This window comes from Sciurus carolinensis, chromosome 12 (assembly GCF_902686445.1).
Source record: "Sciurus carolinensis chromosome 12, mSciCar1.2, whole genome shotgun sequence".
NCBI lineage: Eukaryota > Metazoa > Chordata > Mammalia > Rodentia > Sciuridae > Sciurus > Sciurus carolinensis.
In genome coordinates this window covers 67,216,484-67,242,518 of record NC_062224.1, presented here as the reverse complement: position 1 = coordinate 67,242,518, position 26,035 = coordinate 67,216,484, and the positions used below count along the sequence as shown (strand labels likewise).

The 26,035-nt window shown below is 43.7% G+C and overlaps 1 protein-coding gene across 2 annotated transcripts in view; it reads left to right on the top strand.

Moving 5' to 3' along the window:
- The first annotated feature begins 14,993 nt into the window (after positions 1-14,993).
- Cnih3 (cornichon family AMPA receptor auxiliary protein 3) overlaps positions 14,994-26,035 on the top strand; it is a 119,501-nt gene continuing 108,459 nt past the window's right edge. For both annotated transcript variants that reach the window (XM_047521743.1, XM_047521742.1), the window contains exon 1: positions 14,994-15,906. In XM_047521743.1, the coding sequence (XP_047377699.1) occupies positions 15,826-15,906 (81 nt within the window). In that variant the 5' untranslated portion in view covers positions 14,994-15,825. The remainder of the gene's footprint in view (positions 15,907-26,035) is intronic.

Here is a 26,035-nt window from a genome sequence, read left to right as displayed (position 1 = left end):
CGATTCTAGGAGTTAAAAAAAAGACTTTGGATTTTTGGTGGTCAACCTGCCAGGCTTTGGAACCTACCTTTGGGGTAGAGGCTGGCTCTCAAAATTCCTGTTCTCTGAAGATGATTTCCTGTTCCAACGGTGATTTAGCATTAAGCCTTGGGCCAAGCCACTGAATGATCCCTGACCCATTTCTTTGGAGCCATTTTACTGAGGACCATAATATCTATCAACTTCCCAGATCCTTGTGAGAAGTGATTAAAGAGCCTGAGCTCTGGGGAGGAAAGTGGCCAAGTGAGCACAATTATGGTTGTTAGGAAAACCCCAAACACACCAGCCAATTTTCTAAGTTTGGATATGCTTTTGCCTTACCTCTGCCAGGATATTAGTGCAGCTGAGTAGTTCTCAGGGGCAGAAGCTCAGGCCCTGCCACAAAATATCATTAAATTCACAACATCTCCAAGTTCACTTTCTGTTCATGTCTGATCCCATGAATGTGGAAGCACTTTGAAGTTATAGCATGTTATAGAAATTGGCATTGTCATTTTGATTATAAGTCTATGTTCTGAATCAGATAATGGTTTCATCTCCTCAGGTGACATGGAATATCTGGGGTTAAATGAAGGTCACATGCCTTTTTAATGCACAGGCAAAACTGATTTGTTGTTTTGGGTGAGCTGCAGGCTGCAGCCTCTTTCCAAGTGACTCCTGGGGGGTTTGATCAGGGGTGCTGTTTGCACAAACTGTTTGCCAACATTTGAACACTTTTATTTCTGATGGCTGCTTTGTGGCTTAAAGTGGTATTTCTGCCCCACAGTCAAGTTTTGGCAAGTTGAAAAGATTTCTAACCTCCAACACACACATAACAACTGCCTAGTCCCAAGGAAAAGACTCTTGGCCCTTTCAGTGCTCTTTGCGTCTCTCTGTCACTTACCTCAAGCTGGAGAAGAGATTGAGAAGGGAGAAGTGGGCTAGAAGTGGTGGGGGTAGAGGTGAGGATTGGGGGCTCTTTCTAGTTCCTCCCAAGTAGCTTGCCAGTGGGACCTTACTGTTTTGCTTAGAGGTTTGAGAATCACCACTTACACAGAATACTTACTTCTAAATGTTAGTGCGGTACTTGGCATACAGTGGTCACAAATTGAAGTTTGTTGACTAAACAAACAAATAATTAAAGTTCAAATTGTACAGTATGACCTTGTTTTAGTTAGCTTTTTTGCTGCTGTGACCAAAAAGACAAAAACAATGTAGAGGAGGAAAAGTTTCTTTTGGTGTTCATGATTTCAGAGGTCTCAATCCACAGATGGCCAACTCATTGCTCTGGGACCAGGATGAAGCAAAACATCATGACAGAAGGGTGTGGAGGAGGAAAGCAGCTCAGGACATGACCACCAGGAAACAGAGAAAGCTGCACTCACCAGGACAAAATATATACTCCAAAGGCATGTCTTCCAGTGACCCACCTCCTCCAGCCATACCCTGCCTGCCTTACCATCCAGTTAATACCTATCAGGGGATTAACACACTGATTAAGTTAAGGCTCTCCTAACCCAATCATTCCATCTCTGAATGTTCTTGCATTGTCTCACAGATGAGCTTCTGAGGGACATCTAATATTTAAATCATAACAGGAAGGCAGTTCCTGGAATGTGTAGGACAACTGAAACAGGATGCTGCAAATCTCCCTGCAAATCTGGCCTTAGTTTTGAAGGAGAATGAGTCAAGTTAGGTAAATTTGTGTCTAATAAACCTTGTGTCACCAGTTTTTAGAATGAATACTTCTTAAAGGGTTAACATGCTGATTAAGTCATAGAGTTTAAGATAATAAAGGTGATAGATACAAAATGAAAAGAAATGCCAAACTTTATCCTGCTTTTAGTTACCCACTGGGCTCGAGGGCCTAAGTAGAGTCAGGATTTTAGCAAACAAGCTTCTCTGAGTCCCTGTTATAGCATCTGGGGAGGTCTTTCTTGCTGTATCATCACTCTTGCATTAGAGATTAAGTTTCCAACATGCTTTTTTTGAGAGACACATTCAAATCAAAGCATTCTGCCCTTGGGTCTTGTTCTTCCCTCATGTAAAATACATTCATTTCATCCTAATGGTTCCTGGAAGTCTTATTCATTCCAGCATCAACCCTTAAATGGAAAGTTCAAAGTATCACTGAAACATCATGTGAATGAAACTTAAGGTATAGTTCATTCTGAGACAAATTTTTAAATTTTATTTCTGAGGCAAATTTCCAGACAAGTTATCTGCTTCCAAAATACAGTGGTGGAACAGGCATAAGATAGACGTTTTCATTCCTAAAGGGAATAAAAGGAAAGCAGAAAGGAGTTACAGGCTCCACACAAGTTCAAAACCCAATGGGATAATCAATTCTAAAATCCAAGTCTTGAGAATATTCTTCTTTGACTCCATGTCCTGCCTTCCAGATGCATAACTTCCCATAGCTTTGCTGGGCTCAGCTCTCAGCAGCGTTGGAGTGTCACGTTTGCAACTCTCCCAGGCTGGTAGCTCTGCAGTTCTAGGCATTGGGGGTGACTCCATTCCCATGGCTCCACTAGGCATTGCCCTTGTGAGGACTCTCTATCCTGGCTCAACCTGCTTTAGGTTTCTGCCTGAGCTTCAGACTGTCTAATACATCTTTTGGAAACTAGGTAAAGGTAACCATTCCTCCACAGCTCATGAATTCTGTGCTTGCATAACTAGTGCCACATGCATGACTCTAAGGTTTATGATTTGTGTCCTCCAGTGTTAGCTGGGGTAGCACCTGGCCTTGCTTGAAAAGTGGCTGGGGTGACTGAAGGGTGCTGCACTAGAATGCAGGCTGCAGACACTCCAGGTGGTACAGGCCTGAGTTCCTGTGGGCTCCTGAGGCACTCTGTCTTGAAACCTTCCTGCCCTTAAGACTCAGCACTGTGGACCTGTGATGGCAGGGGCGGCCTGAGATATCTCCGACATGTGTTTGGGGTCATTCTCTCAGCTATCTTTTGCTACTCTTGCTGTGCACACCAAGACACAGAGGTCCCAACTAGATAATTTCTGGTTTTATAGATCTTAGAAATTGTACTATAAAAGCCCATTTTTATTCTTAGAGGCTTAAGCTACCAGGTTCCTTCTATCACTTTCCAGAAAGCCAGCATCCCTGGGCCTCCAACTCATAAGGAGACGCCTCCGGCAATAGACACATAGATATGATCATGAATCCCAGCCAACCTTGGTTTTTACTGCGTGTTGTTGTGGCAAGTACCTACTTCTCTGAGTCTCAGTTTCCTCACTGGTAAAATGGAAATGATAATACCCACATTGTAGAATGTGAGAATTAAGGAGATGGTGTACAGCAAGGGTTTGCACAGGATCTGGCACCCAGGAAGCAATTCACATTGATTATTAATAGCTACTATTTATAAACTACTTTCATGGAACACATAGGCATATAAACTGTCATTAGCTGTTAGGGTCATGTTGACATCCCGTGCTCATTCAGATGAGACTTCCAGGACTTGTTTTTGTCCCACTGTGAAAGCTTCTTTCATTCCTTGTATGTGTGTGAGTTTGTGTGTGCCTATATGTGCTCACTGTGGTCTTTACAATAGTTTCAGGCATCTTTTACGTGAAAGGAGACAATAGAATATTTAAGTGTCTCAGACCTTTTAAAAGCTGAGATTCTGGGAGAGCTCAGAGGAGTGGGAGACAAAGAACATAATTCAGTGAGAGGAGAAGGGACTCTCAGGACATACTGAAGTCAGTGTTAGACGTGAAGTTGGGAGGATGTGGGCTTCCACATCTCCAGCATGCACCATTAAGCCCCTCCCACTCAAGCTGTGCCATTTCTAAGCCAATTCCCCCTGACAGGACAGCTGCCTCTTAAGCAGTACTGTTAAAATAGATGATCCATCTCCAGGTGTGGGAGGATCCAGGGCCCCAAACTAAATAGGGTGTTTGTAACAAAGACTCGTTGTTTGTGATCTGTTTACAGTGCCTATTTAGTGGCGCTAATAATAGGAACATCACTTGATTTCCGCTGGAAGGCAGTGTTTAGGGAAGATGACACATGGAAGAGTGGGGAATGCAAGCCCGAAGCTGCATCCCATTCCTCCACCTCCCTGGACATGAGGATGCTCTGAAATCATCAGGTTAAAGGCCCTCTCCATCCTACCTCATTCCATCACCTCTTTGGCAAAAACATGGCTTCTTCATTTGTAGTGTCCTATCTGCAGTGACCAAGCTGGTGTGGAGTGTTGGGGAGCAAAGCTGTTTACCTCATGGCAGCCAGGGAGCAGAGAGAGAGAGAGAGAGAGAGAGAGAGAGAGAGAGAGAGAGGGGGAAAGGACCAGGTTCCCAGTATCTCCTTCAAGGGCACACCCCCAGTGACCTAACTTCTTCCTAGTAGGCCCCACTCCTAAAGGTCCCAAGACTCCCAGTAGTGACCAGGTCTTTAACATATGGGCCTTGGAGGACACTCTTACTGGTACAGTTTCAGCTTTACCAGATGAGTTCTGGAGATGGTTGGTGGTGATGGTGGCACAACTATGTGAAAGTACTTGATGCCACCAAACGGAACTCCTTCTTTTAAAATTAATAATTTTATTATATTTCTTTATACCTTTATTTTACTTATTTATTTTTATGTGATGCTGAGGATCAAATCCAGGGCCTCACACATGCTAGACAAGCACTTTACTACTAATTACAAACGGAACTCTTAAAATGGTTGTAATGGTAGACTTTATTTTGTATAGTTTAGCACAATAAAACTAAGCAGGGTGGTAAATAAACACTTTGAAGCACAAGGACAAGTGACCCCTCAAGTCCAGGTGTACTGGACACAGCCTCCTGACCTTGTCTCCAGAGCCTTGGTACCCCTGCTATGTGAAGAGGCTCAGGAAGGTGTGGGATGTGAGCAAGTGGAGGTACAGGATCTGGAGGCACATCTTACCCAAGCCAAAGAGAGTCTGCCTCATTCCTAGAAGCCATGAGTTCTGTCCACAGTGGGGACTGTTGTGGTTTTTTAATGTGATAGTCAGTCAGGAGCAACCACACAGCAGAGGCTCAGGAAAATAAAGTTTATTATACTCACAGGTGCTAGGAACAGGAGGCATAGTGTGCAGGGCCACATGGGCAAGTACCAGTGTAGGTTGGGAGGCAGAAGGGGCGGGAGAGAGGGGGAGTCTGGGCCTTTATAGGGGCTCCCATGGGAAAGGCAAGGCAGGGCAATGTAAAGAGTTTAGAGTTGGCTAACTTAAAAAATAACTGTGGGCTTTGGCTACAGGGTGGCCTCTAGTTGCCTGGTACCTGGCTGTGTGATGACTGGAAGGTAGGATTTTGCCTCAAGGGTATACAGGCCAAAGAGAAGAGGTGGCTGCGCTCTGGTGTCTGTATATCAAAGGTGTGCTGTGGGCTACCCTTTACTATCTTTAAGATTGGCTAGTGCTAGGAAGGGCAGTCTCTCCCTAGCCAGAAAGGTTTTTAAGATGTTAAAACATCAAAATATATAGAAAATAAAACTATAAGACAACACAGATATTATGGTTTAAATATGAAGGGTCGCCCAAAGGTTCATGTGTTGAAGGCATTGTCCCCACAACAGCAGTGTTCAGAGATGGTCTTTGGGAAGTGATTGGATCCTGAAGGCACTGACTTCATCAGTGAATTAATCCATTAATAGCTGAATGGATTTCTGGGAGGTGATGGAAACTATGCAGGTGGAGCATGGTTGGAGGAAGTAGGTTAGTGGGGGGGTTGCTCTTGGGGACTATATCCTGTCCTTGTCCACTTCCTCTCTCTCTTCTTCTACTTCCCAGCAGCCATGAGGTGATCAGTTTTCCCTGGCCATGCCCTTCTGCCATGATGTTCTGCCTCACCTAAGCAATGGAGCCAGCTGTCTATGGACTGAAACCTCTGAAACCATGAGCCAAAATAAATCTTTCCTTCTTTAAGTTGTTTTTAACAGGTATTTGTCACAGTGACAAAAAGCCAACACAGCAGGTAACAAATAAAAAATCACTTTGTGATTAAAGAACTCTTATAGTTATCTATTGTTGCATAACAAACAGGCCCCAAGCTTGGTTGCTTAAAACAGTAGCCATCCTTTATTTGGTAGTGATTCTGAGCTCTGAACTGGGATCGGCTGAGCACTTGCCTCTGCCCTACCAGCAGGGCCAATGTGGCCTGCTTCACATGTATGGCACTTTGGAGATGTGACTGGGACAGTTGGGGACTGGAACATAATATTTAATAAATCCATGGAGGTTTGTAAAGAGCTATGTCATAGCTGAAGCATTTAATAAATAGGAACAATTTATTAATTCATTATGCTTTTTATGTATTTTTAGACCATTTAATAATTTATCATTTAAATTATTATATTTATTATATATTTATATACATTTATTTGATCATAATTGAATAATTTATATGACTTATTAGCTATTCTAATAACTTTCTTAGAATTTATAATTTGTCTTGTTTCAAGTAGATTATATTACTTTATTTCTATACTTCCTTTTATTTATACTTATATACTTATTCATTTTATTGAATTAAATTATTGGTTTAACAGACAAACTTCTTATAAAGTCATAGATAGTTTAGATACCACTTGTATAATTTGGATCTTGAATTTCCCCCAAATTCCCATGTATAAAAGTCCATGTGTCAAAAGGCTGGCTTGATTACCAGCCACTGGGAGATGGTGGAACCTTTAGGAGGTAGAGCCCAGTGGAAGTAAGACATTGGGATTGTGAATTCTGGAAGGGGATGTTGAAACGCTGGTCCCTTCTTGTCTCTCTCTTTGCTTTCTGACTGCCATTGCCTCCTAGGCATGCTCCTACCATATGTGCTGTGATACTACAGGCCCAAAGCAGTAGGGTCAAGTGATCATGGAACTAAGCCTAAACTGTGAGCCAAAATAAATCTTCCATCCTTATAAATTGATTATCTCAGGTATTATGTTATAGTGACAAAAAGGTGACTGGTACCTTTATTTATTTGTATTAATTAACCTTTATGAAGGTTAATTTTTCTTTTTTGTTGATTCACCTTTATTAAGGTTATTTCTCCAAATTCTTTTTTCATTTTCTAAATGTTTACTCCCATTTTATAAATTATGTTAAAGTGAATATAAAAAATTTAAATTCTCTTTGCATTAAAGCATTATGGGTTGTCCATTGGTGTTCAAATATTCTTCCAATTTTTAATTTCAATTCCTAGATTGAGATACTACTTAATTCTGTTTATTTCACCTATGATAGTTTTTGTGGACTGAATTGTGTGCCCCTCCCATCCACATGTTAGATACCTAACCCCAATGTGACTGTATTTGGAGAAAGGGCAAATGATGTAATAGAGGTTTAGAGGGATCCTAAGGGCAGAGTCAGTCTGATAGGACTGTGACTATATAAGAAGAGGAAAAGACACCAGAGGTCTCTTTTTCTCTCTACAGGTGCAAAGAAGGTCACATGAAGATAGGGAGAAGGTAGTTGTCTACGTGCCAGAAGGAAGGAATTTATCACAAGCAAAATTGTCCATTTCCTTGATATTGGACTTTAAGCCTCCAGATCCATAAGAAGATAAATTTCTGTTGCTTAAGTCATTCCATTTATGATATTTTGTTATGGCAGCCCGAGAACTAGTACAATAATAAATATAAAACCTATGGAGGAAAAAAACAAAGCGACTTATTGGATTAATATTCTTCATTACATCATCCAGGGGTAGTTAAATACAGTAACTTAGTGACAAATTAAAAATATTCAGTGTTTCCAGAATTTTGGCTGAAATGCCAGACATTCTCTCTAGTGTACAGACACTAGCACAGTCTGAACCAAAGGTTTCCATGAAAATACTCCTCACTGATGCTATTTTTTTCTCAAATATTCACAATAAAGTCTAGTATATTATTTCAGATGTTATTCCTTCTAACACCACAATATTCAAAAAACTTAAATTTCTCATTTAAAATAAATTATTAAAATGCCTTTATATGAAACAGTTTTATAAAAGATGAATATTTTACTGTCTTGATTTATAACTTGTCAAATAAGTTGCTTTCTCATTCCAGAAAATACGTTTTCCAACAACTAGAATCATAAATTTGGAACACAGTGTATGCTCATATAGATAAAATTATTTTTAATGACTATTGAATATTTCATGTTTGAAAATGCTTGACTATATTTAAGCACTGGATAGTTTTAGTATTTGTAGGGATTTTTTCTTGATATTTTTAATTGGTTTGTTAAAAACAAATCTAGATTTTGTTCTCTCTAATGCATTATTGTATAAAACAAGTCTTTTGATTACTTTTGTCAATCTTTTGATGGATAATTATAATTTTAAAAATTGAGCCATGATCTTTGACAGAATGTGATTGCCATTCTGATGAATATGTAAATTGTAGGGGAAGAATATTTTTTTACTTCAAACCTCAAGTTTTCAGTTGGAGGGATCCCTATAATAAAAGAGATTTACAAGAGGAAAACAGAATTTTGTTAACTTGTGTATTTCATATATACATGGAAGACACTCAGACAATAAGTAGTTCTCAAGTAGGTGGCTTTGAATTTTAGCATATATATATTTATAAATATATATATATGTATAATACATATAATCTTCCATAAAGAACAGTTAATTTTTAGAAAAATGGTAAAAAAGGGAAACGTACTTTAAGTCTCTAGGTGTGGCACCTTGGAGGATGGCAAATAATGGCAGATAAAGGCTGGTTAATAAAGCTTGTTCAAGTTGATACCTCTGGTACCATCTATAAGCCTATAGGGTCCAAAGTCATCACCTGTGGAAGGGGAGGTAGGGTACCTTTTGTCTTTATACATCTATGTCCTGATTGTTTTAATCAATTTTGCATCACTGTGACCAAAATACCTGACACAGAATCTTAGAGGAGGAAAAGTTTATTTCGGCTCATGGTTTCAGAGGTTCAGTTCATGGTTAGCTAACTCCATTGCTCTGGGCCTGAAGGGGAGGCAGAACCTCATGGCCAAAGGGCATGGCAGAGGTAGGCAGTACAGGATATGACATCCAGGAAGCAGAGAGGAAGCTCTGCTCGCCAGGGACAAAATATAACCCCCAAAGGCATGCCCCCAGTGACCTGCTTTAGCCACACCCTACCTGCCTATGGTTGCCATCCAATTAATCCACACTAGTGGGTCAATCTACTGAATAGGTTATAGCTCTTATAAGCTAATCATATTACTTCTGAGCATTCTTGCATTGTCTCACACATGAGATTTTGGGGACACCTAATATCTAAACCATAACAGAGCTTTCCTATATCTGGCTCTTAATGGCCTTCAGCTCAAAAATTCTTCACATTTTGGGGTGACATATTCTGATCTCCTGTGAAGTCTTTTAATGATGAACTCTTAGTACCATTTGCCTCCAATATTTATATCAGTAGCACTGGTGACATGTTTTTGTTACAATGGTAAAATTATTTTGTGTTGAAGAAATGAAAATATGGTGTTATTTTGTAAATTTCTTGTAGTGTGAAAGGTGCTCCAGTTACTGGCAGATGCTCTATGCTGCAGTTTATTATTAATATTACTGCTTGATCTCTGCAGACCCAAATACTTGAGGTGTATGTTATTTAATGGAATATTAATAAATGTATCCACTATTGGTTGTCTCTTTATTCTGAGTTTGTTTTTAATGTTTTATTGATAAGTTTTTTAAATTTGCAAATATTGAAACACTACATTTAAAATTTATATAAGAATTACAAGGTATAGACAATACAACTAAAGTAACAACTATGTAGAATCAGTGGCAATTGTGTGAATTCAGTATAGTGACGAAAGTGTGATACACACAGTATGGAGTGCTGTGTGATAAATAAACATACAGGAGGTCCATTTATCAATAGTCTTTGTGGCATCCTATGATGATTAACACGAATGAATGAGTTTAATTTAGGATTTAATTTACTGCCTACTGCTATAGCCATTCTACTGTTTACCATCAGAATAGAAATCTTTTTTTTTAAAGGAACAGTTTCCTTTTATTTAATTTTTATTTTTAAGTTGTTGGTGGACCTTTATTTAATTTATTTATTTATATGTAGTGCTGAGATTCGAACCGAGTGCCTCACACATGCCAGGCAAGCGCTCTATCACTGAGCCACAACCCCAACCCCAGAAATCTTTTGACATTATAAGAACCACTGCAGTTATACTAATGCATATTGGCTGGAAAATTATAAAAGGTAAAAAGTAAAAGATCTTTGAAGACAAAGATTCTTTCTGGTTTGGGGAAAGATTTACCTTCTAGAAGAGATCCTGGGAGATGTCCCTGAGGGGGAGGGATAGGAGAGAAGAGAGAATGCTTTTGCCAACAGCCAGAGGGAAGCAGGAAGCAATTTCTTGCAGGCTAGAAAGAAGCCGAAGTTGAGGTCCTGGAGAAGAAGGGACCCATACATTACTGAATGCCAGCAATTTGTGGAAGAGGCAAGACCTCAGAAGTATGGATGTGCAGGAGGCTGGAGCCAGGCACTGGGACTCCCAGGCCCTCCAGCTATTAGAGTGAGGGCCAGAGGTGAAAGGACCAAGGACCCATTTAGCAGGATGTCTCAGCAGGATCCAGTGTGAACCCATGAACAACGGCAGGAGCTGGCCTGTGCGTTGGTGCTCTGTAAGCCCCCTAGCAGCTTTGCAATCTTGTGGGGAGCCCCTGTGAAGGTGGATACTGAGTTCCTTACCAGTCAAGTCAGAATGTGACTCAAAGTTAGATTTAAATTATTTTAAAGAAAATAAAGAGGCGATTTGTACAACACACATAAATTTGCAATTCATAGCTTCACACGTGAATGTGTATCAAACAAGGAAACACTGTCCGAAGCCAGCCAGAGCCAACTTGCACATATGAGGGCACAGAGGGCAACAGACATTGGCTACCAATGAATAAAGTCACTGTGCTCCACATGGAGCTGGCAATGGCAGACACACAACTTTTTAAATAGTTATTGATGAATAAATTACATACAAGAAAAGGGTTAAAGTGTCCAGGAGCATGAGGAGTGAGGAGCAAAAATCTTTAGATCTTAGTTTGAATAAACCAGCTGTAAAATACAATTTCAGGACAACCAGGAAGCCTGTATGGCAAAATGCTAACCACTGTTGAATCAGATAATAGATGAGTGTTCTATGTCTTTTAAATTTTTATAAATAAAGTCACTTTTAAAAACCCCAATCCTTGGGATATTCCAAACATCCAAACCCACCCGAGAGGAAAACAAAGAGTCTTAGGGCACATGGATCAGCCTGGGCAGAGTAATTTTCTGGTTGGCATTCAAGGGGATGTTTGAATGTGGGTTGGGGATCCTGGGGATGGCCAGGGTGGAGAACTCAGTGAGCTGGAGTTCAACTAGAGCTGGGGAAGCTTTCTGGCATTCTGTAAGACTTAGCTAGGAGGCAAGGGATGAACTGACTATACCCCATGGACACTGAAAAACTCGAGTTTACTTATGGAGAAAATGTCCAGCTTAGGACATACTCAAATTCCGTATTAAAGGAAATGTCTGGTTAGATGTTCTTATGGGCAGAATGAGTTAGTGATGGGCCAGGAGGAAGCTCACAGTCGGCATAACTAAGCTTCCCAAAAATTCAAACCCATTCCTCTTCATGCACTGGTCATTTCCCGGAGATACTTGGGGTTGGGGTTAGGGCAGGGACAGGAGTATAAGGGAAAGACAGAAATGGGATAACACTGAAAGAAACTTCATGATGAACTAAGTTTTTCATTGTATGGGAACACTTTATTGGCCTTCTTTTTTTTAAATTTTAAATTTCTTCCTTACTCTTAAAATTTTTTTGTTTTTAGTTGTAGATGGACACAATATTTTTATTTTATTTATTTTTATGTGGTGCTGAGGATTGAACCCAATGCCTCACATATTCTAGGTGAGCACTCTGCCACTGAGCCACAACCCCAGCCCCAGCCTTCACTTTGAATAAACTGAGGTGTTAACTATACATAGGTAGGAAAAAGCAGAAAACAAAAACTAACCTATGTATAAAAACTAAGGAAGAAAGCTAGGTGCAGTGGCATGTGCCTATAATCCCAGCTATTCGGGAAGCTGAGGCAGGAGGATTGCAAATTCAAGGCAAGCCTGGGCAACATCACAAGACCCTATCCCAAAAACAAGAAATGGGAAAAAAAAGTGACAGACATACAAAACCATCAGAACAAAAGACCAGCTCAAATTACTTGAATTATAGCCGGGCACGGTGGCACCTATAATCCCAGCAGCTCTGGAGGCTGAGGCAGGAGGATCCCAAGTTCAAAGCCAGCCTCAGCAAAATCGAGGCACCAAGTAACTCAGTGAGACCCTGTTTCTAAATAAAATACAAAATAGGGCAGGGAATGTGGCTCAGTGGTTAAGTGCCTCTGAGTTCAATCCCTGTACCAAAAAAAAAAAAAAAAAAAAGAAAAGAAAAAAGAAAAAAAGAATGAATTTTTCCTGATATTGTCTTATTGTTTAGGTGTTATGAAATTCTATGTGATATTTACAACAATGAAAAGAAAGGACCATATATATGTATAAAGCCAAAAAAAAAAAAAAAAAAAAAGAGCTAGAAACATGACACTATTTTGTCAGTGGTATCTGAGAATGGCAAACTATGGTATTTGTTTTATCTTTTTCATTTCTATATTTTCTAAATTTTCTTTTAAGGACAATTTATACTGGAAGAAACACTTACATGTTCTGGAATGATCTGGTCCCAGTGTACAAGAATCAGCTCCACCATGTTGTGAGACCCAAGCGGTGAACAGATCCAGGATTGCACCTAGTGCAGTTTTGTCCATTTATAGTGCACTGGGAAACTATGCAGGGAAAACTGATCAGGGCAACTCAGGTTGGTTATGACTGAAGATGGCTGCAGACTTGTCAAACTGAATTCAAACATTACATAAATGAAAAGGTGAAAGTGATAAGGGGTATAATTCAGAGTAGGACTGGATTCACAACTGTGCAATCTGTACAGTTGCCCAGGGTCTTATGCGCGGAAGGATCTCACCTCAGTTTAATGCTCTACTGGTGCTGTCTTAAAACAGTCCTAAGTTTTAAACCAGAAGTACCACATTTTCTGAACACAGAGAAAATTAAATTCAGATCTGTTGACCAGTAAGGTCAACAGCTTCTGGACATGGTACTGTTTCTCCACCACCCAGTGAAAGGCACATAGTTTCTAAATTGGAGGTGCGACCAGACAGGCATCACTTCTGGAATGTAGTAGAATTAGGAATCTTCGTATCTGATTCTAGTTTTGCTACTGGTTAGTGGCAAGGCCAGCTCTGTAACTTCCCTTCCAATTCTAAAGTCCTTGGATTCACAAGGTAACTAGCATGCCAGCATCGAATCAAGCAACTAGTGTTTTATGTAGTGCCCTCCTGTGCAAAGTACCACTCCAAACTATGATTAGTTTTGAACTTCCACTCAGATTCATCAATCATCTTTTACAGCATTGCTCCTTGTTTCCTGAAACCCAAGTTCTTTTTTTTGTTGTTTGTTTGTTCTTTTTAGATATACATAACAGAAAAGTGTGTTTGGACATACATACATGGAGTATAACTTATTCTAATTTGGATTCCATTCTTGTGGTTGTACTGATGTGGAGCTGAAACCCAAGTTCTAGTTGGAATGACTGGAACCCCTTTCATTGACTCCTTACAAAGCAAGCATGTGAACTTCCAAGGTGCTGGGCCACTGGGAGAGAATAATTCCCACTATTTATGGAATGTGTGTAGAAAGGCCGGGCTCTGTACTAGGTTCTTATTCCCTCATATTCTTATTTAATCTTTCTCAATGGTTTGACACTTTTTTTTTCTTTCTTTCTTTCTTTTTTTTTTTTTTTTTTTTTTTTTTTTGGTACTGGGGATTGAACCCAGGGCGCTACTGAGCCACACCCCAGCCCCTTTTATTTATTTATTTTTATTTTGAGACAGGGTCTAGCTAAATTGCTGAGAGCCAGCCTTGTACTTGTGCTCCTCCTTCTTTATCCTCCCAAGTCGCTGGCTGGTACTACTCTTAATCCCTATTTTCTCAGATAAGAAACCGACATTTTAAAAGATTAAGAGGGGCGAGGGCTGTAGTTCAGTGGTAGAACGCTTGCCTAGCACATGCGAAGTACTGGGTTCGATCTTCAGCACCACATAAAAATAAGTGAATAAAGATATTGTGTCCATCTACAACTAAAAAAAATTAAAAGATTAAGAAACTTCAGCTAGAAAGGGGCCTGCCTCCAAAAAGCCCATGTTCTCTTCACAGTGCCACTACATCATACCAGAACACTCTTGTTGCCTCTTCAACCCAGCGAAGTCCTCAAAATCTACGGTTCCCCAATCCCAAGGTCAGATGGAGGGGGAAGGTGGACGATATCAGAGAAGGACGATAGAGGAGAATTTCACAGGCGCTGGGAGCAGGGCTATAAACGCAGTACAGTGCACCGAGTACGGTAGAGTTTGGGGCAATCCATCTAAGCTGAGCCGGGGTACAAGGGTTGTCTTCTATCTCCAACCAACACGAGCCTGCGCTCCCCCGAAACCCAGTCCCCACACTTCTTCCTCTGATAGGCCAAACTGCTGGAACTAGAGGGGCGGCTGCTGGGTTTAGGCACGAGGCACACACCATACCCTTCCGCAGCTACCCACCTCCTTCAGACGCACGTGTTTAAAAAGAGTCCCTGGCTCACCCTGCCCGCCCCACCTCTGCGCGGCCGCGGGCCCTCACTGCACTGCTGGCCTCAAGTTTCCTCGGAAAGGCTGGTGCGCACGACTGCAGTGGCGGCGGCGACCAAGCGCCCAGCGGCGTTTTGCCACCCACCTTTCCCAGCCCCCGCCGCTGCAGTCTCCGCCCGCCGGGGAGGGCGTGCTCGGTGGTGCCGGAGCGAGGGTGGGGCGCCGAGAGGGAGGGGATCCCGGGCCGCGCCGCTACAGTTTTCCCAGTGACAGAGGCAGAGGCAGCGGCGGCAGCAGCAGGTGGAGCGAGCTTCGCCACGAGCAGCGCTCGGCCAGAAATCCGCCCCTACAACCGCCGGGCAGGGAGCTGGCCAGCTGGGCTGGAGTCCATTGCCGCCCTGGTCCGACCCCCAGTTTCCCAGGCACTGGGGTTACCGAAGCCGGTGTCCCGGGGCCGCGGTTGGGGCTGGGGCCGGGGCAGGGAGCGCCTCGGAGCGCACAGCTGCGCTGCTCTGGAAGCCCACGTCCGGGATACAGGATTAACGGGACCTGGCTTCTCTGGGCTATCCAAAGACGTGTTCTCCCGGGAAAGAGCCACTGTTGACTGTAGGATTTGGGAGAAGCTTGGAGTCCTCCCGGACACCTCGCTGGACGCTCTCCATTTGCGCTAGGCTGGCGCGGGAGGGTCCTGAGCGACGCGCTCGCCTTTTCTCTTCGGCTTAGGCGCGGAAAGCTGAGAGCTCTTTCCAGGGGAACGGGACCTCCTCATTTGGTACTCCGTGGAATCCTAGCATCCCTGGTCTTGTTGGTCTCCAGGGCCTCGCTAGTTGGCACTAATCTGCAGGTGTTCTCTACTGATTTGGTTTCTTCTTCGATTTGGGGACAATTGTCGCCACGGACTCTACGCACCTTTCCCTGTCTTCGCGGGTGGGCTGGACCTTAGGTCTCCAGAGCCTGCGGGAATCGTGCCCCTGTTCGCTGACCAGGAACCTCTCTGGGCTCGTGGTGCCAACTCCTAGCCACTGGCCTCCAGGGTAGCGTGCAAACGGGACTGTTTTTCCCCTCATTTGAGGGAGTGCGGCCCTCCGGGGGGCATTCGTCTTTTAGGGCTTCTTTGTGTTGGGAGATTGGGGTCCCTTGGCCATGGCCTTCACTTTCGCCGCTTTCTGCTACATGCTGTCCCTGGTGCTGTGCGCTGCGCTTATCTTCTTCGCCATCTGGCACGTGAGTAACCCACAGCGGTTTCTAACTCTTCATTCGCTCCAAAAGCGTTCCTGTCCACCTCCTTTTCTGATTGTACCTCACTTTCTCCACATAGCGGGCGTGGGCGTTGTAGGAAGCAAGCCAGGCGCATCTGCGGGTTGGACTCAGTGGGTCCCTTGTCCCGGGGCAGGAGACAGTTCGCCGAATCCTGAGGCGCCGCAGCGGGGGGCGCGCCCTTGGTGACCTAACTGGAGGCGAGGGATCGCTGGTGCCTGGGGTAGGGCACCCTTTACAGGGCCTAGCGTTGAGTCCCGGGCCCGGGGAAGTGGCTACCACCCCATCCAGCCTACTCCTTCCTCCTCTCCTCCTCTCCTACCCGCGGGAGATGAAGGAGAAGTGCCGCCGTCGGACCTGGCAATTAGTCAAGTAACTATAACAACTAAACATTTAAAATGTCAGCATCTGTGGTGGGTTGCATTTAGACATAATTGGAGACAAAGTGGAAATACAACGGGAGTGCCTTGTAAGAGGAAGTAGGGAGAGGCCGGCTTGTGGAGGGGAGGGAAACAAAGTGGCTATGAAGGGTGGCGGGAAGGCGAGGAAGAGAGCACCCGAGGAGGCAAGGGAGACTGGGGAAGGAAAAGGATGAATAAGGCCTGGGAGGAAAGTCATGCAGAGAGCGAGGACAGTTTCCTTTGTCCTGCTGGGGTCCCAACCATGGAAGATCCCAGAGAAGACATCCTGTAGATGACAGACCTGGCCAGTTCTGTCATGTCTAACTGGTGCCGGATTTCCCCCAGGAATACCCAGCCGACACTTAACTTCCTGCCATCCTTTGGGGTACTAAGCTGGTTGCGGGCTGTCCTGAGTCGTGGGTCTTCAGGTGTAGGGTCTTCGTGGTGAGGTGGAGGTTGAGAACTAGAAGTCCCTGGAGAGGAAGAGTAAAGAGGTGATCCAGCAGGACTGAGGAGTCTGGTCTTACAGACTGTGGGACGTTTGGCAAGTCCATTGAACTCTCAGGGAATCCTTCTCAGAGGTTGGTTAAACTGCCCATTCTTCTGGGAAGGTTGATACAAAGAAAGGCCAAGGTCAGGTGTTTTAGAAGGAGCACCCACCATTAACAGCCTGGCTCTGCCAGCAAGCCCAGATGACAGGGAGGGGTTCTGAGACCAGTTCCTGAAGGCACCAGCTGGTGAGCCTCAAACAGATTGCATTCAATGGGAGATGACCCAAAATGAAGACCTGGAGAAAATTGTGGGGTGGGTGAGATGTTGGTGTTTTGTATGAGTGGTTTTTAGTGTGAGAGAGTTTATCTTAAAATAGAACTCAGCAGCTCCAGCAGCTCCCGCTACTGCTACAAGGCACTTGTGACAGGGTACAGAGGGAAACCTGGGGTGGAGAAAGGCTTCTAACCATGTAACCTTTGGAGAGATGCTTGCTGGCTTCCTGCCACATCTGTAAAGTGAGAAAGTTGACCTGGATACTCTCTAAGCTTTCCCTGTTTCCCAAATTGTGTAAATCCATGCAGTTGATTTAGCAATCTAGGGATGACAGACAGATTCACATACAGCAGTTTGCGGGCAGATGAAAAAAAAAATTCTGCTAGTTAGAGTGGTGGGATTTTGCTCTCTCTTCCTCTACCTTGAAATGTTGGGTTTACTCTCAGGACATTGAGCCTTAAAGTTGTTGACTATTTTACAGAAAAATGAAACTTCACCTAATTTAGAATAAAAAAGGATGTGGAATAGATCATGCCTAAATGGCGCAGCAAAACCTCTGCTTGTATATTTTAAAGGAAAAATTTCAGCTTCTTTGAATTTGGGGAATTAGTTGCATTCTTGAAGGCTCATATTTCACTTTGTGTTTCTGGTTTGGTTGTGTCTAGAGGGTGGCAGGCACCAGAAAGCTCACTCAACTCTCTTGGGCTTGGAATTCTCTGAACTAGCTCCTGAAGCAGAGCAGAAAGAATAATTTTCTCTGCCTTGGGGATACACTAAATAATTCAAGAACAGGTTAATTAAGTGGGTGGTTTGTGCAGCTAATTGACTAAGAGACATTTGAACGATGGTGTTTTGGTGACCCTGTGTTGGCCTCTACTCTTAAGGTTCCCAACACTCACCCCTAACCTAGGGATAGCTGAATGCAGTCAAATCTCAGGTCAGGTCCTGTCCAGATTTTTCAGTGAAGTGGCCAGTTTCCTGTTTCTAATCATAAAAAGCATTTGTGTACTTGGAATTCAAACTACAAAATTCCTAAGGTTCTGCTCCTCCTTCCCTCATCTCCCTTCTCTCTAAATCAGACAACCCAAACCTTACCACAATGATTTGGTTCCTGAACACTGAAACCAGGGAGTTAGAGACATGCTGATTTTAGGACACACATTGCATGTTTGTGGGTGTTGGTTACACAGTGGTGATTATTTCAACCCAAATTTAGGAAAGTTGATTCTATGTCGAACCATGTGTTTACCTTCTTTTCAGGTTTAGTCTTTACCCATCTGTTGGTGTGATGAGCCCTATCAATTGTTCAGCATACTGACACCCCAAATAGAGTTGGACACCTAGTATACAGTATTTGAAAAGCCTGCCCCACTGTCATACTTGGGCTATATAATAAGAGGGTGACAGATATTTCTTATTTATTTGCTTGTACATACTTAGGAGTAATTATGGAAGTTATGTTCATCCAACCTCTGCCCTACACATTATAGAGACCCTCTCAGATGTACCTCTAATTGTCTACCTCCCTCTTCTTCCCACTAGATATCTAGAAGCAAGGATGGATGTAGTCCACCATGAGTACATTTAAGTCTTATTTTTTTTTCTTGAAAATTTATCTGTGTTTGTTTTCAAATGAAATTATTTCAAATCAGCCACCATCCTTGAGTAAATTTCTCTCATTCAGAAGAAGCAGAATAAATCTTCCCCACCTGCCGCTGGTTTTGCATACCTCCCAGGCAGTCCTTAGTCCTTACAATTTACATTTTACAGATGAGTAATGATGGATCAGAGAAATGACACTTGTCCAAGGTGGCAGAGTTGCTATGTATTGGAGCTGGGATTTAAAGGGAGTCTGCGAGATTCTTAGGTCCAAGTCCTTTCTCCAATTGCAGGCATGGTCTTTGGACTGTTTAACTTTGATGATAGTTTCTATCCAAAGACTTACTTTTTTCTGCATAAATAAGATTTTAGAGTTGGAATTTATGGTTAGAGTTATAACAAGACTAAGCACTTTATAATCCTTTTTTTTTTTAAGCAGACATTCTTTTTTTTTTTTTTTTTTGGAAAATTAGGCTTTTGCCTATAAAATGGTATAGGTTTATTGCTCAAAATTTTGAAAATACAATGATATATAATGAAACAAAATCACTACTAATCCTACCATGGAGAAAGGATTAGGCATCTTTTGTGTAATTTAAAAAATTGCATGTGAATGTTTAGAAGGAAAAAAAATGTTCTGAAGGGTTTCAGATGTGAAGTGTTATCTATTTCCAGCCAATATGAAATGAACAGTGTTTACTCACAGGAATCATCTTAGCTCCAGCTTGGTGGAGCCTGTTTGCAGAGTGTCTCATTACATAAACACAGATGAAGCCATTCTTTAAAAGACCGAAGATTCATTACTGTTTATTTTAGGTTTTTAGTTTTTAAAAGTTTTTTTTTTAATATCTAGAGTCACTCTTGAGTTTCGACAATTTACAAATAAAATTCCAATAATAGTCCCTAGAAAGATTTGATGCATTATGTCATCTTGAAATTTCTTTGGATTCACAACAGCATCTGCCCTTGGCCAGTTTTCATGGACGCCAAAAGATGATGATAAATACATACTTATGGAGAGGCAGTTTTGCTAGGTAAAATGTCTTTATGGCATAACTCTTTGGCCATTTCTGGACTGCCACAGATGTAGCTTCTGGGAATGAGGTAAATGGCTCAGTATCTCAAAATTACCCATCTGGAAACAAAAATGGGTTTATGTGTAATAGTAGGATGCTTGGGGGCTGACAATAGCCTGCTTGCCTCTCTCTTCTTCCCTCCCTTCCCTTCCTTCTTTCCTTCCTTTATTTTCTTTTTGGAGTGGAAGAGTAGGATTTATTCGAAACAGAACTTCTGTAGGGTGAGTTTGAGAGAGGGTTGCCCAGTAGCCTTCTTTTTAAAAATGCTTCTTGGGCCTACTCAGATAAGAGCACTCAGCTCTTTGCCAGGCCTTACCTGGTCTCCTCTTTTTGTTCTGTTTGCACCATTTCACCTTCAGAGGCGATGTCTGCAGCTTCAGCCTGTACTGCCCCGTCTCCTCTCACTCCCAGCCCCATCCCTTTCCATCTCCTCACAGCTAGGGAGCAAGGAAGCTCCAGGAGAGCAGGGACCTTTGCTACTTCCTCCTTGTTTCTTCAGAGCCCAGAACAGTGCCTGGCATGTACAGGTGCTTGGTAAATACTTGTAGAACAAGTTCTTAAGCCCTTCTGGCTTGGTACATTTCTGACTGAAAGAGGTAACTCATGTCTGATTTGGTTTCTGGCTAGTTCTCAGGGACTACTTCCTAGGAAACTTGGGCACAAGCATTTTTCTCTATTCCCTGATACCCTGAAACCTTGGAAGTTATAATTTCAGCAAAGAAGAATGGCGAGTACCAGTGGGTACAGAGTCCCCCTTGATGGCCATGGAGTGAGTTCTCCCTCTGGGGACAGCTTGGGGAGTAGTGCTGGCCATACCTGCACAGCACCTCCTGTAAGGTGTAATGTCTGTGTTGATGGGGCCACCTTATCCTCAACACCAACGTGTGTTGAGATATTGGCTGGCCATTTTCTGTAACTGCCCCTGGAAGAGAAGACTAAGGTCACCATTGTGTATCCATCACAGTCTTGTCGAGCAAGAAGAGAAGGATGTAGAATTCAGAGATGGCATAAAATAAGTCAGCACGGGGCCCCATCCCAACCATTTGGTGAAGTTCCCAGGCCTTATGAGACTGGGATATTGCAGAACAAAACGACTTTTCTTTGACTTTAGAGTCTCTGAAATAGGCAAAAGGCAGTGAGTGTCGTGAGCTGTGACTGGGTAATGGGAGCTTCCTCCTGTACCCGCCCTGAAACTGTGCCTGGCGTCTCTGCTCTCTGTCCACCCTCTCGGGCTGCCACCTCCGTTCTCCTTTGTGTATTCACATGGCTCTGTGCTTTCTTTGAACTTGCTACTGATTTTCTTCCCAGCCAGTCTGCAAATTCCTCCATGGCTTCAATCTCCTGGAGTGTGTTCTCCATAGTGCCCTTATCACTCTTTTTTTGTCACTATCATCTGCCTCTGTGGGTCATTCTTCCAGGGATCCACCGGGGACTCTGCACCTGGTCACAGTCACGCCCTTGCTGTTGTGCATCGTCCTGGGTGCTGTTGGTGACCTGACCCATCCCAGTGACTACTGGCTCTCCTGCAGTCCGCAGCCCCTCATCACAGCCGGGCCCTGCCTTTCCAGGGTGAGCCCCATTTGTGCACTCCCATGCTCTGCTGCCTCTGCCCTTTGCCCTTTTTTTTTAAATTTTAATTAAAATCTTTGTTATTTTTACAGACTGCTTTTTGATTCATTGCACACAAATGGGGTACAACTTTTTATTTCTATGGTTGTACACAATGTAGATTCACACCATTCATGTAATCATACATATACATAGGGTAATACTGTCTGTTTCATTTTATTGTCTTTATGTCCTCCACCCCCTTACACCCCATTTTCCTCTACACCATCTGAAGTTCCTTCATTCTTCTCTTCCCTCCATCACCCCCACCCTCCGTTATATATTGTTATTCACTTATCAGAGAAAACATTCGGCCTTTGGGTTTTTTTGCTTGGCCTATTTCACTCAGCATGATATTTTCCAACTTCATCCATTTACCTGCTAATTCCATAATTTTATTCTTTATGACTGAGTAACATTCCATTGTATATATACACCACACTTTCTTTATTCATTCGCCAATTGAAAGGCATCTAGGCTGGTTCCACAATCTGGCTATGGTGAATTGAGCAGCTATGAACATTGATGTGGCTGTATCTCTATAGTATGCTGATTTTAAGTCCTTTGGGTATAGGCCAAGGAGTGGGATAGCTGGGTCAAATGGTGGTCCATTCCAAGTTTTGTGAGGAATCTCCACATTGCTTTCTAGAGTGGCTGCACCAATTTGCAACTCCACCAGCAATGTCTGAGTGTGCCCTTTTCCCCTGCCCTTATTTTGTCTGTATCTTTTCCTTTCTTCTCCCAGCGTGTTATCACTCGAGGACTCTGTTCTTCTCCCAGGCTCTAGAGCTCGTTGTCACTAGGCTCGTAGTGCTGTTCTCCACTGCTCTGCCCCTGCCCCCTGTTGCTCCCACCCTGGAAGTCGACAGTCACAGGAATTCACTCCTTTCCCTCTCTGCTCCCACCCCAGTTGCCTGAGAGCGTCTGGCGCTCAGGTGAAAGCATGCTTCAGCCCGAGCTGGTCCTGGGCATTGCTTCAGAACGCATCAGCACGTTCTATCTCAGTTTCTCCAGCTTCCATTCTTCTCTTCTGGATCTTTGTCATTTTCTCAGAGCCCCAGAAGCTCCCCAAGGCCCCTCTGTCCCTCCCCTATCCCCCTGTAAGCAGATGACTCTATTGCCAACTCTTGGAGAAGACAGGTTATCAGACAGGGACACCTCATTCTTCTGCTGTTTTAGTCTGTTCTCTGCTGCTGTTACAGAATACCACAGACTGGGAAATTTATAAACACAAGAAGTTTATTTGGCTCACGGTTCTGGAGGCTTAGACGTCCAAGATTGAGGAACTGCATCTGGTGAGGATTTTTGCTGCTTTATAACATGAAGGAGGTCATTGCATGGTGAGAGAACATGTGTGTGGGAAAGGAAAAGGGCACCAAACTACTCTTTTTTATAACCATTCCCATGATAACTAATTGCCTGCCATGATAACAGCCTTAATCTATCCCCGAGGGTGGTGCCCCGTGGTCTCATCACCTCATGGAGGTCCCTCCTCTTAGTACCTCAATACCTTCATGATGGCTTAAATTTCAACAAGCGTGTTGGGGGCAATAGTCAAACCACAGCAGCTGCTCTTTCCTGAAGAGCATTTCTCTTTCTTTTCCAGCTCAGAGGCAGCGGTGTCTTCCTGTCGGGGGCTGGTATGTCTTGGGATGATGCTCCATCACTTTTCCCTGCCTACCTGTGTCTTTAGCTCCTGCTCTTCCTCCGTCCTCCCCCTTCAGCTGGTGCTGTGAGCCCTTCATCCCCCAGCCTCCCGCTGCTCAGCCTCTGACTTCCTGCCTCTTGCTTCCTTTTTATATTCTTATAACAGACACATGGGACGGTGATGGGGACTCATAATATAACCAAGCCTTCTGCATCCACCTCCTAGAACTGACCAGTATCAGTATTTTCCCACATGTGCTCATCTATTTTTCTAAGGTACTTTTCATCTTTGACTCCTGTCCTGTGCCCTCACCTCTCAGTCCAGTGCTTGACAAGGACACCAGCATCCTTCTGCTGGGCAAACTTTTGGCACCAGTTAGTGCTCATCTTGAATTGACTGTCGGTGGCTTTGACCCATGTTGTCACTTGGGGGGGTCACTTCCCCTGTGTTCCTTGCCCATCTCTGAGCATTTCGCCTTGGTGGGTTCTTCTTCTGCCTCCTAGATCTGTTCTCCATGGACCTATGTGTCCATGCGGCTGCCTGCCCCAACCCCCTAGTTGGTTCCACACTGAACTTGTCTACACGTTCTTACAGCCTCTGTGGATCCAGTTCCAACCTAAGGATTCTCTGTATTCTGTTGATCTGATTTTTTCCCTAGTTAGCAGTAGCATTAGTCAACTTTCTGTCATTGTAACAATATACCTGAGATACCTTTTCTGTCATTATATGTCTCTTCATAGGGAAAGGTTATTTTGGTTCATGGTGCTGAGGGTTTGGGTTTATGGTCCAGTGGCCGCATGACTTTGGGCCTCTGTCCAGGCAGCACATCATGGTGGGACCAGGTGATGGAGCAAAGCAGCTCACCAGCAAAACAGCTCATTGGTGGGAAGCAAAAAGGGGGAAGACAGAGACTGGGATTGTTCAGTCCCCTTTGAGGGCTTGCCATAGTGACCCAAGGACTTCCCACTAGCACCCCCCGCAAAGGCACCACCACCTCCCCACAGTGCCAAGCAAGGGACCAAGCCTTTAACACTTGGACCTTTGGGGGACATTCAACATCCAGACTATAGTACTAGTTGTATCTATTCCCCATGCCTGATGGCCATGCCTTGGTTCAGGCTTCCCTTTGTTCTTTCTCAGAGGGTAGTTCTTTATAAACTGGCCTCTTTGGTTATCATCTCACCATCCACACATGGAGAGAGATCTAACTAACATTTGAAAGAATCTCTGCATGTCATTCCCAGACTGAAAATTTTAACTTCCTACCAAGGGTAGAGGGGCTGGCAGGACCAAGCCCCAGTTAACTGTTTGGCCTCATTTGACCTCTTCTGTGTTCCAGGTAGTTCCCAAGTGGGCTCTTCTCACTCCTTGGAGTGCTATCTGCCCAGCCCTTTTTTTTACTGGACTGATTCTGCTCCAGTCTTATGTCATCTACAAAGCTCCATCCTCCCTTGATATCTGAGCCCCTGCCCATTTCTCCTATCCCCTTGTTTGCATCCCACTGTTACACTGGTCGCACATAATTGTCTTTGTGACTGTGCTTGGACTCTATGCTCCTGGAGGGCAGGAGCTGCTGCTGCCGTTGTGTAACCACGAGGTAGGAGTGGCCTGATGAGTGGAGCTCAGTGGTTACAGAATAAATAAATTCAGGCTCCGGCTAATTTACAGTAGTTAACTCAAATGAATAGTTAACCAGACTTACCTGGTTACAGCAATCCTGAATAGTTCTCTGAATACCAATGCAGAACTTAATGAGAAGGCTGGCAAATATTTTTAATTTGGCATAGAAAGAGAGGCAAACATGAGACTTTCTTGCATATGCTAAAATACAGCCAAAACGTTAAACAACTAAAAAAAGGTATCTGACTCAAGAGCAGGTTGACAGATTGTATCGATACCACCAATATTTCTGTGTGCACTGTATGGTGTCCTAGGCATTAAAAGACTTGAGGATCTTGGTAAGGATGATCCTGCTGCAGTGCATGGGGTTTGGGGACTAAGCTTGGGTCTCATAGGGTTGATGAAATTGCCTGTAGGATAATGTCCAAACCCTCAGTTGGGGTTGGAGGCCAATGGCATTGCAGTATTGACCTACTCTTGCAGTCAGTCTTCTGCTATTCTCCTTCTCAGGTCCCAGTATCACAGGTGGACTTTGTTGCCCCTTGGCTATGTTGGCTTATTCCTCTTGCCAAAAGGAAAGTCTTCTTCCCTCTTGGACCTAAATCCCCCACATTCTTTCACTGTATAGCTCTAATTGTATCATTAACCACTGCTCACTGTGGCCTGTCTCAAGCTCCTGTGACATGACAAACCTGTGCAGCTCATCTGCTCTTCTCCATGTTGAACCTGCATTCCCATGCACCTGCATAAGTGTGTCCCCGGGCTCTCTAAGTGAAGTAGGTGCTGATGGTATGCAGGGTCCACATAGTCCAAGTATGCATTTATGGACTTTAGGGGACACGGTGAACACATGCTGAGCACATGACTGACTGATGACTAGCTGCTCTCAGCTTGTCCATGAAAGGAGTCAAAGTCACCTCTTCCACGGCTTTGATTGGCTTGTGAATCCACAAGCTTATGGGTCTCATTCCTCTGAAGAAAAGAGGGAGATTGTGGCTTCGGGACAGTAGTGCCCCGCTGCAGGAGCAGTGTCCGGCAATTGGCCCTGCTGGGGCAGCTGTCGGGCAGTGTGCTGTGTGCACAGCGACTCTTGGCTACAGAGAGCTGCTTTTGCCATCTTCTCTGTGACTATGGAAGAAGAGTCAACCCATGTGTCAGTCTGATGTGAGGCTCGGGGGCCAGGATGCCATTGTCAGGGGCAGCGACTTCTCCCTTCAGGGCTCTCTGTGGACTGTGGCTTCCACTTCAGGCCTTGGCACTCCTGCCTGTGATGGGGCTTTGAGACCAGAACCTTCCATCACCACATGATCCTCTGAGGTCATTGTCTTAAAAATTAAATTACAATAGCTAAAGCATTGGTAAGGGCCTCAGTTACATGC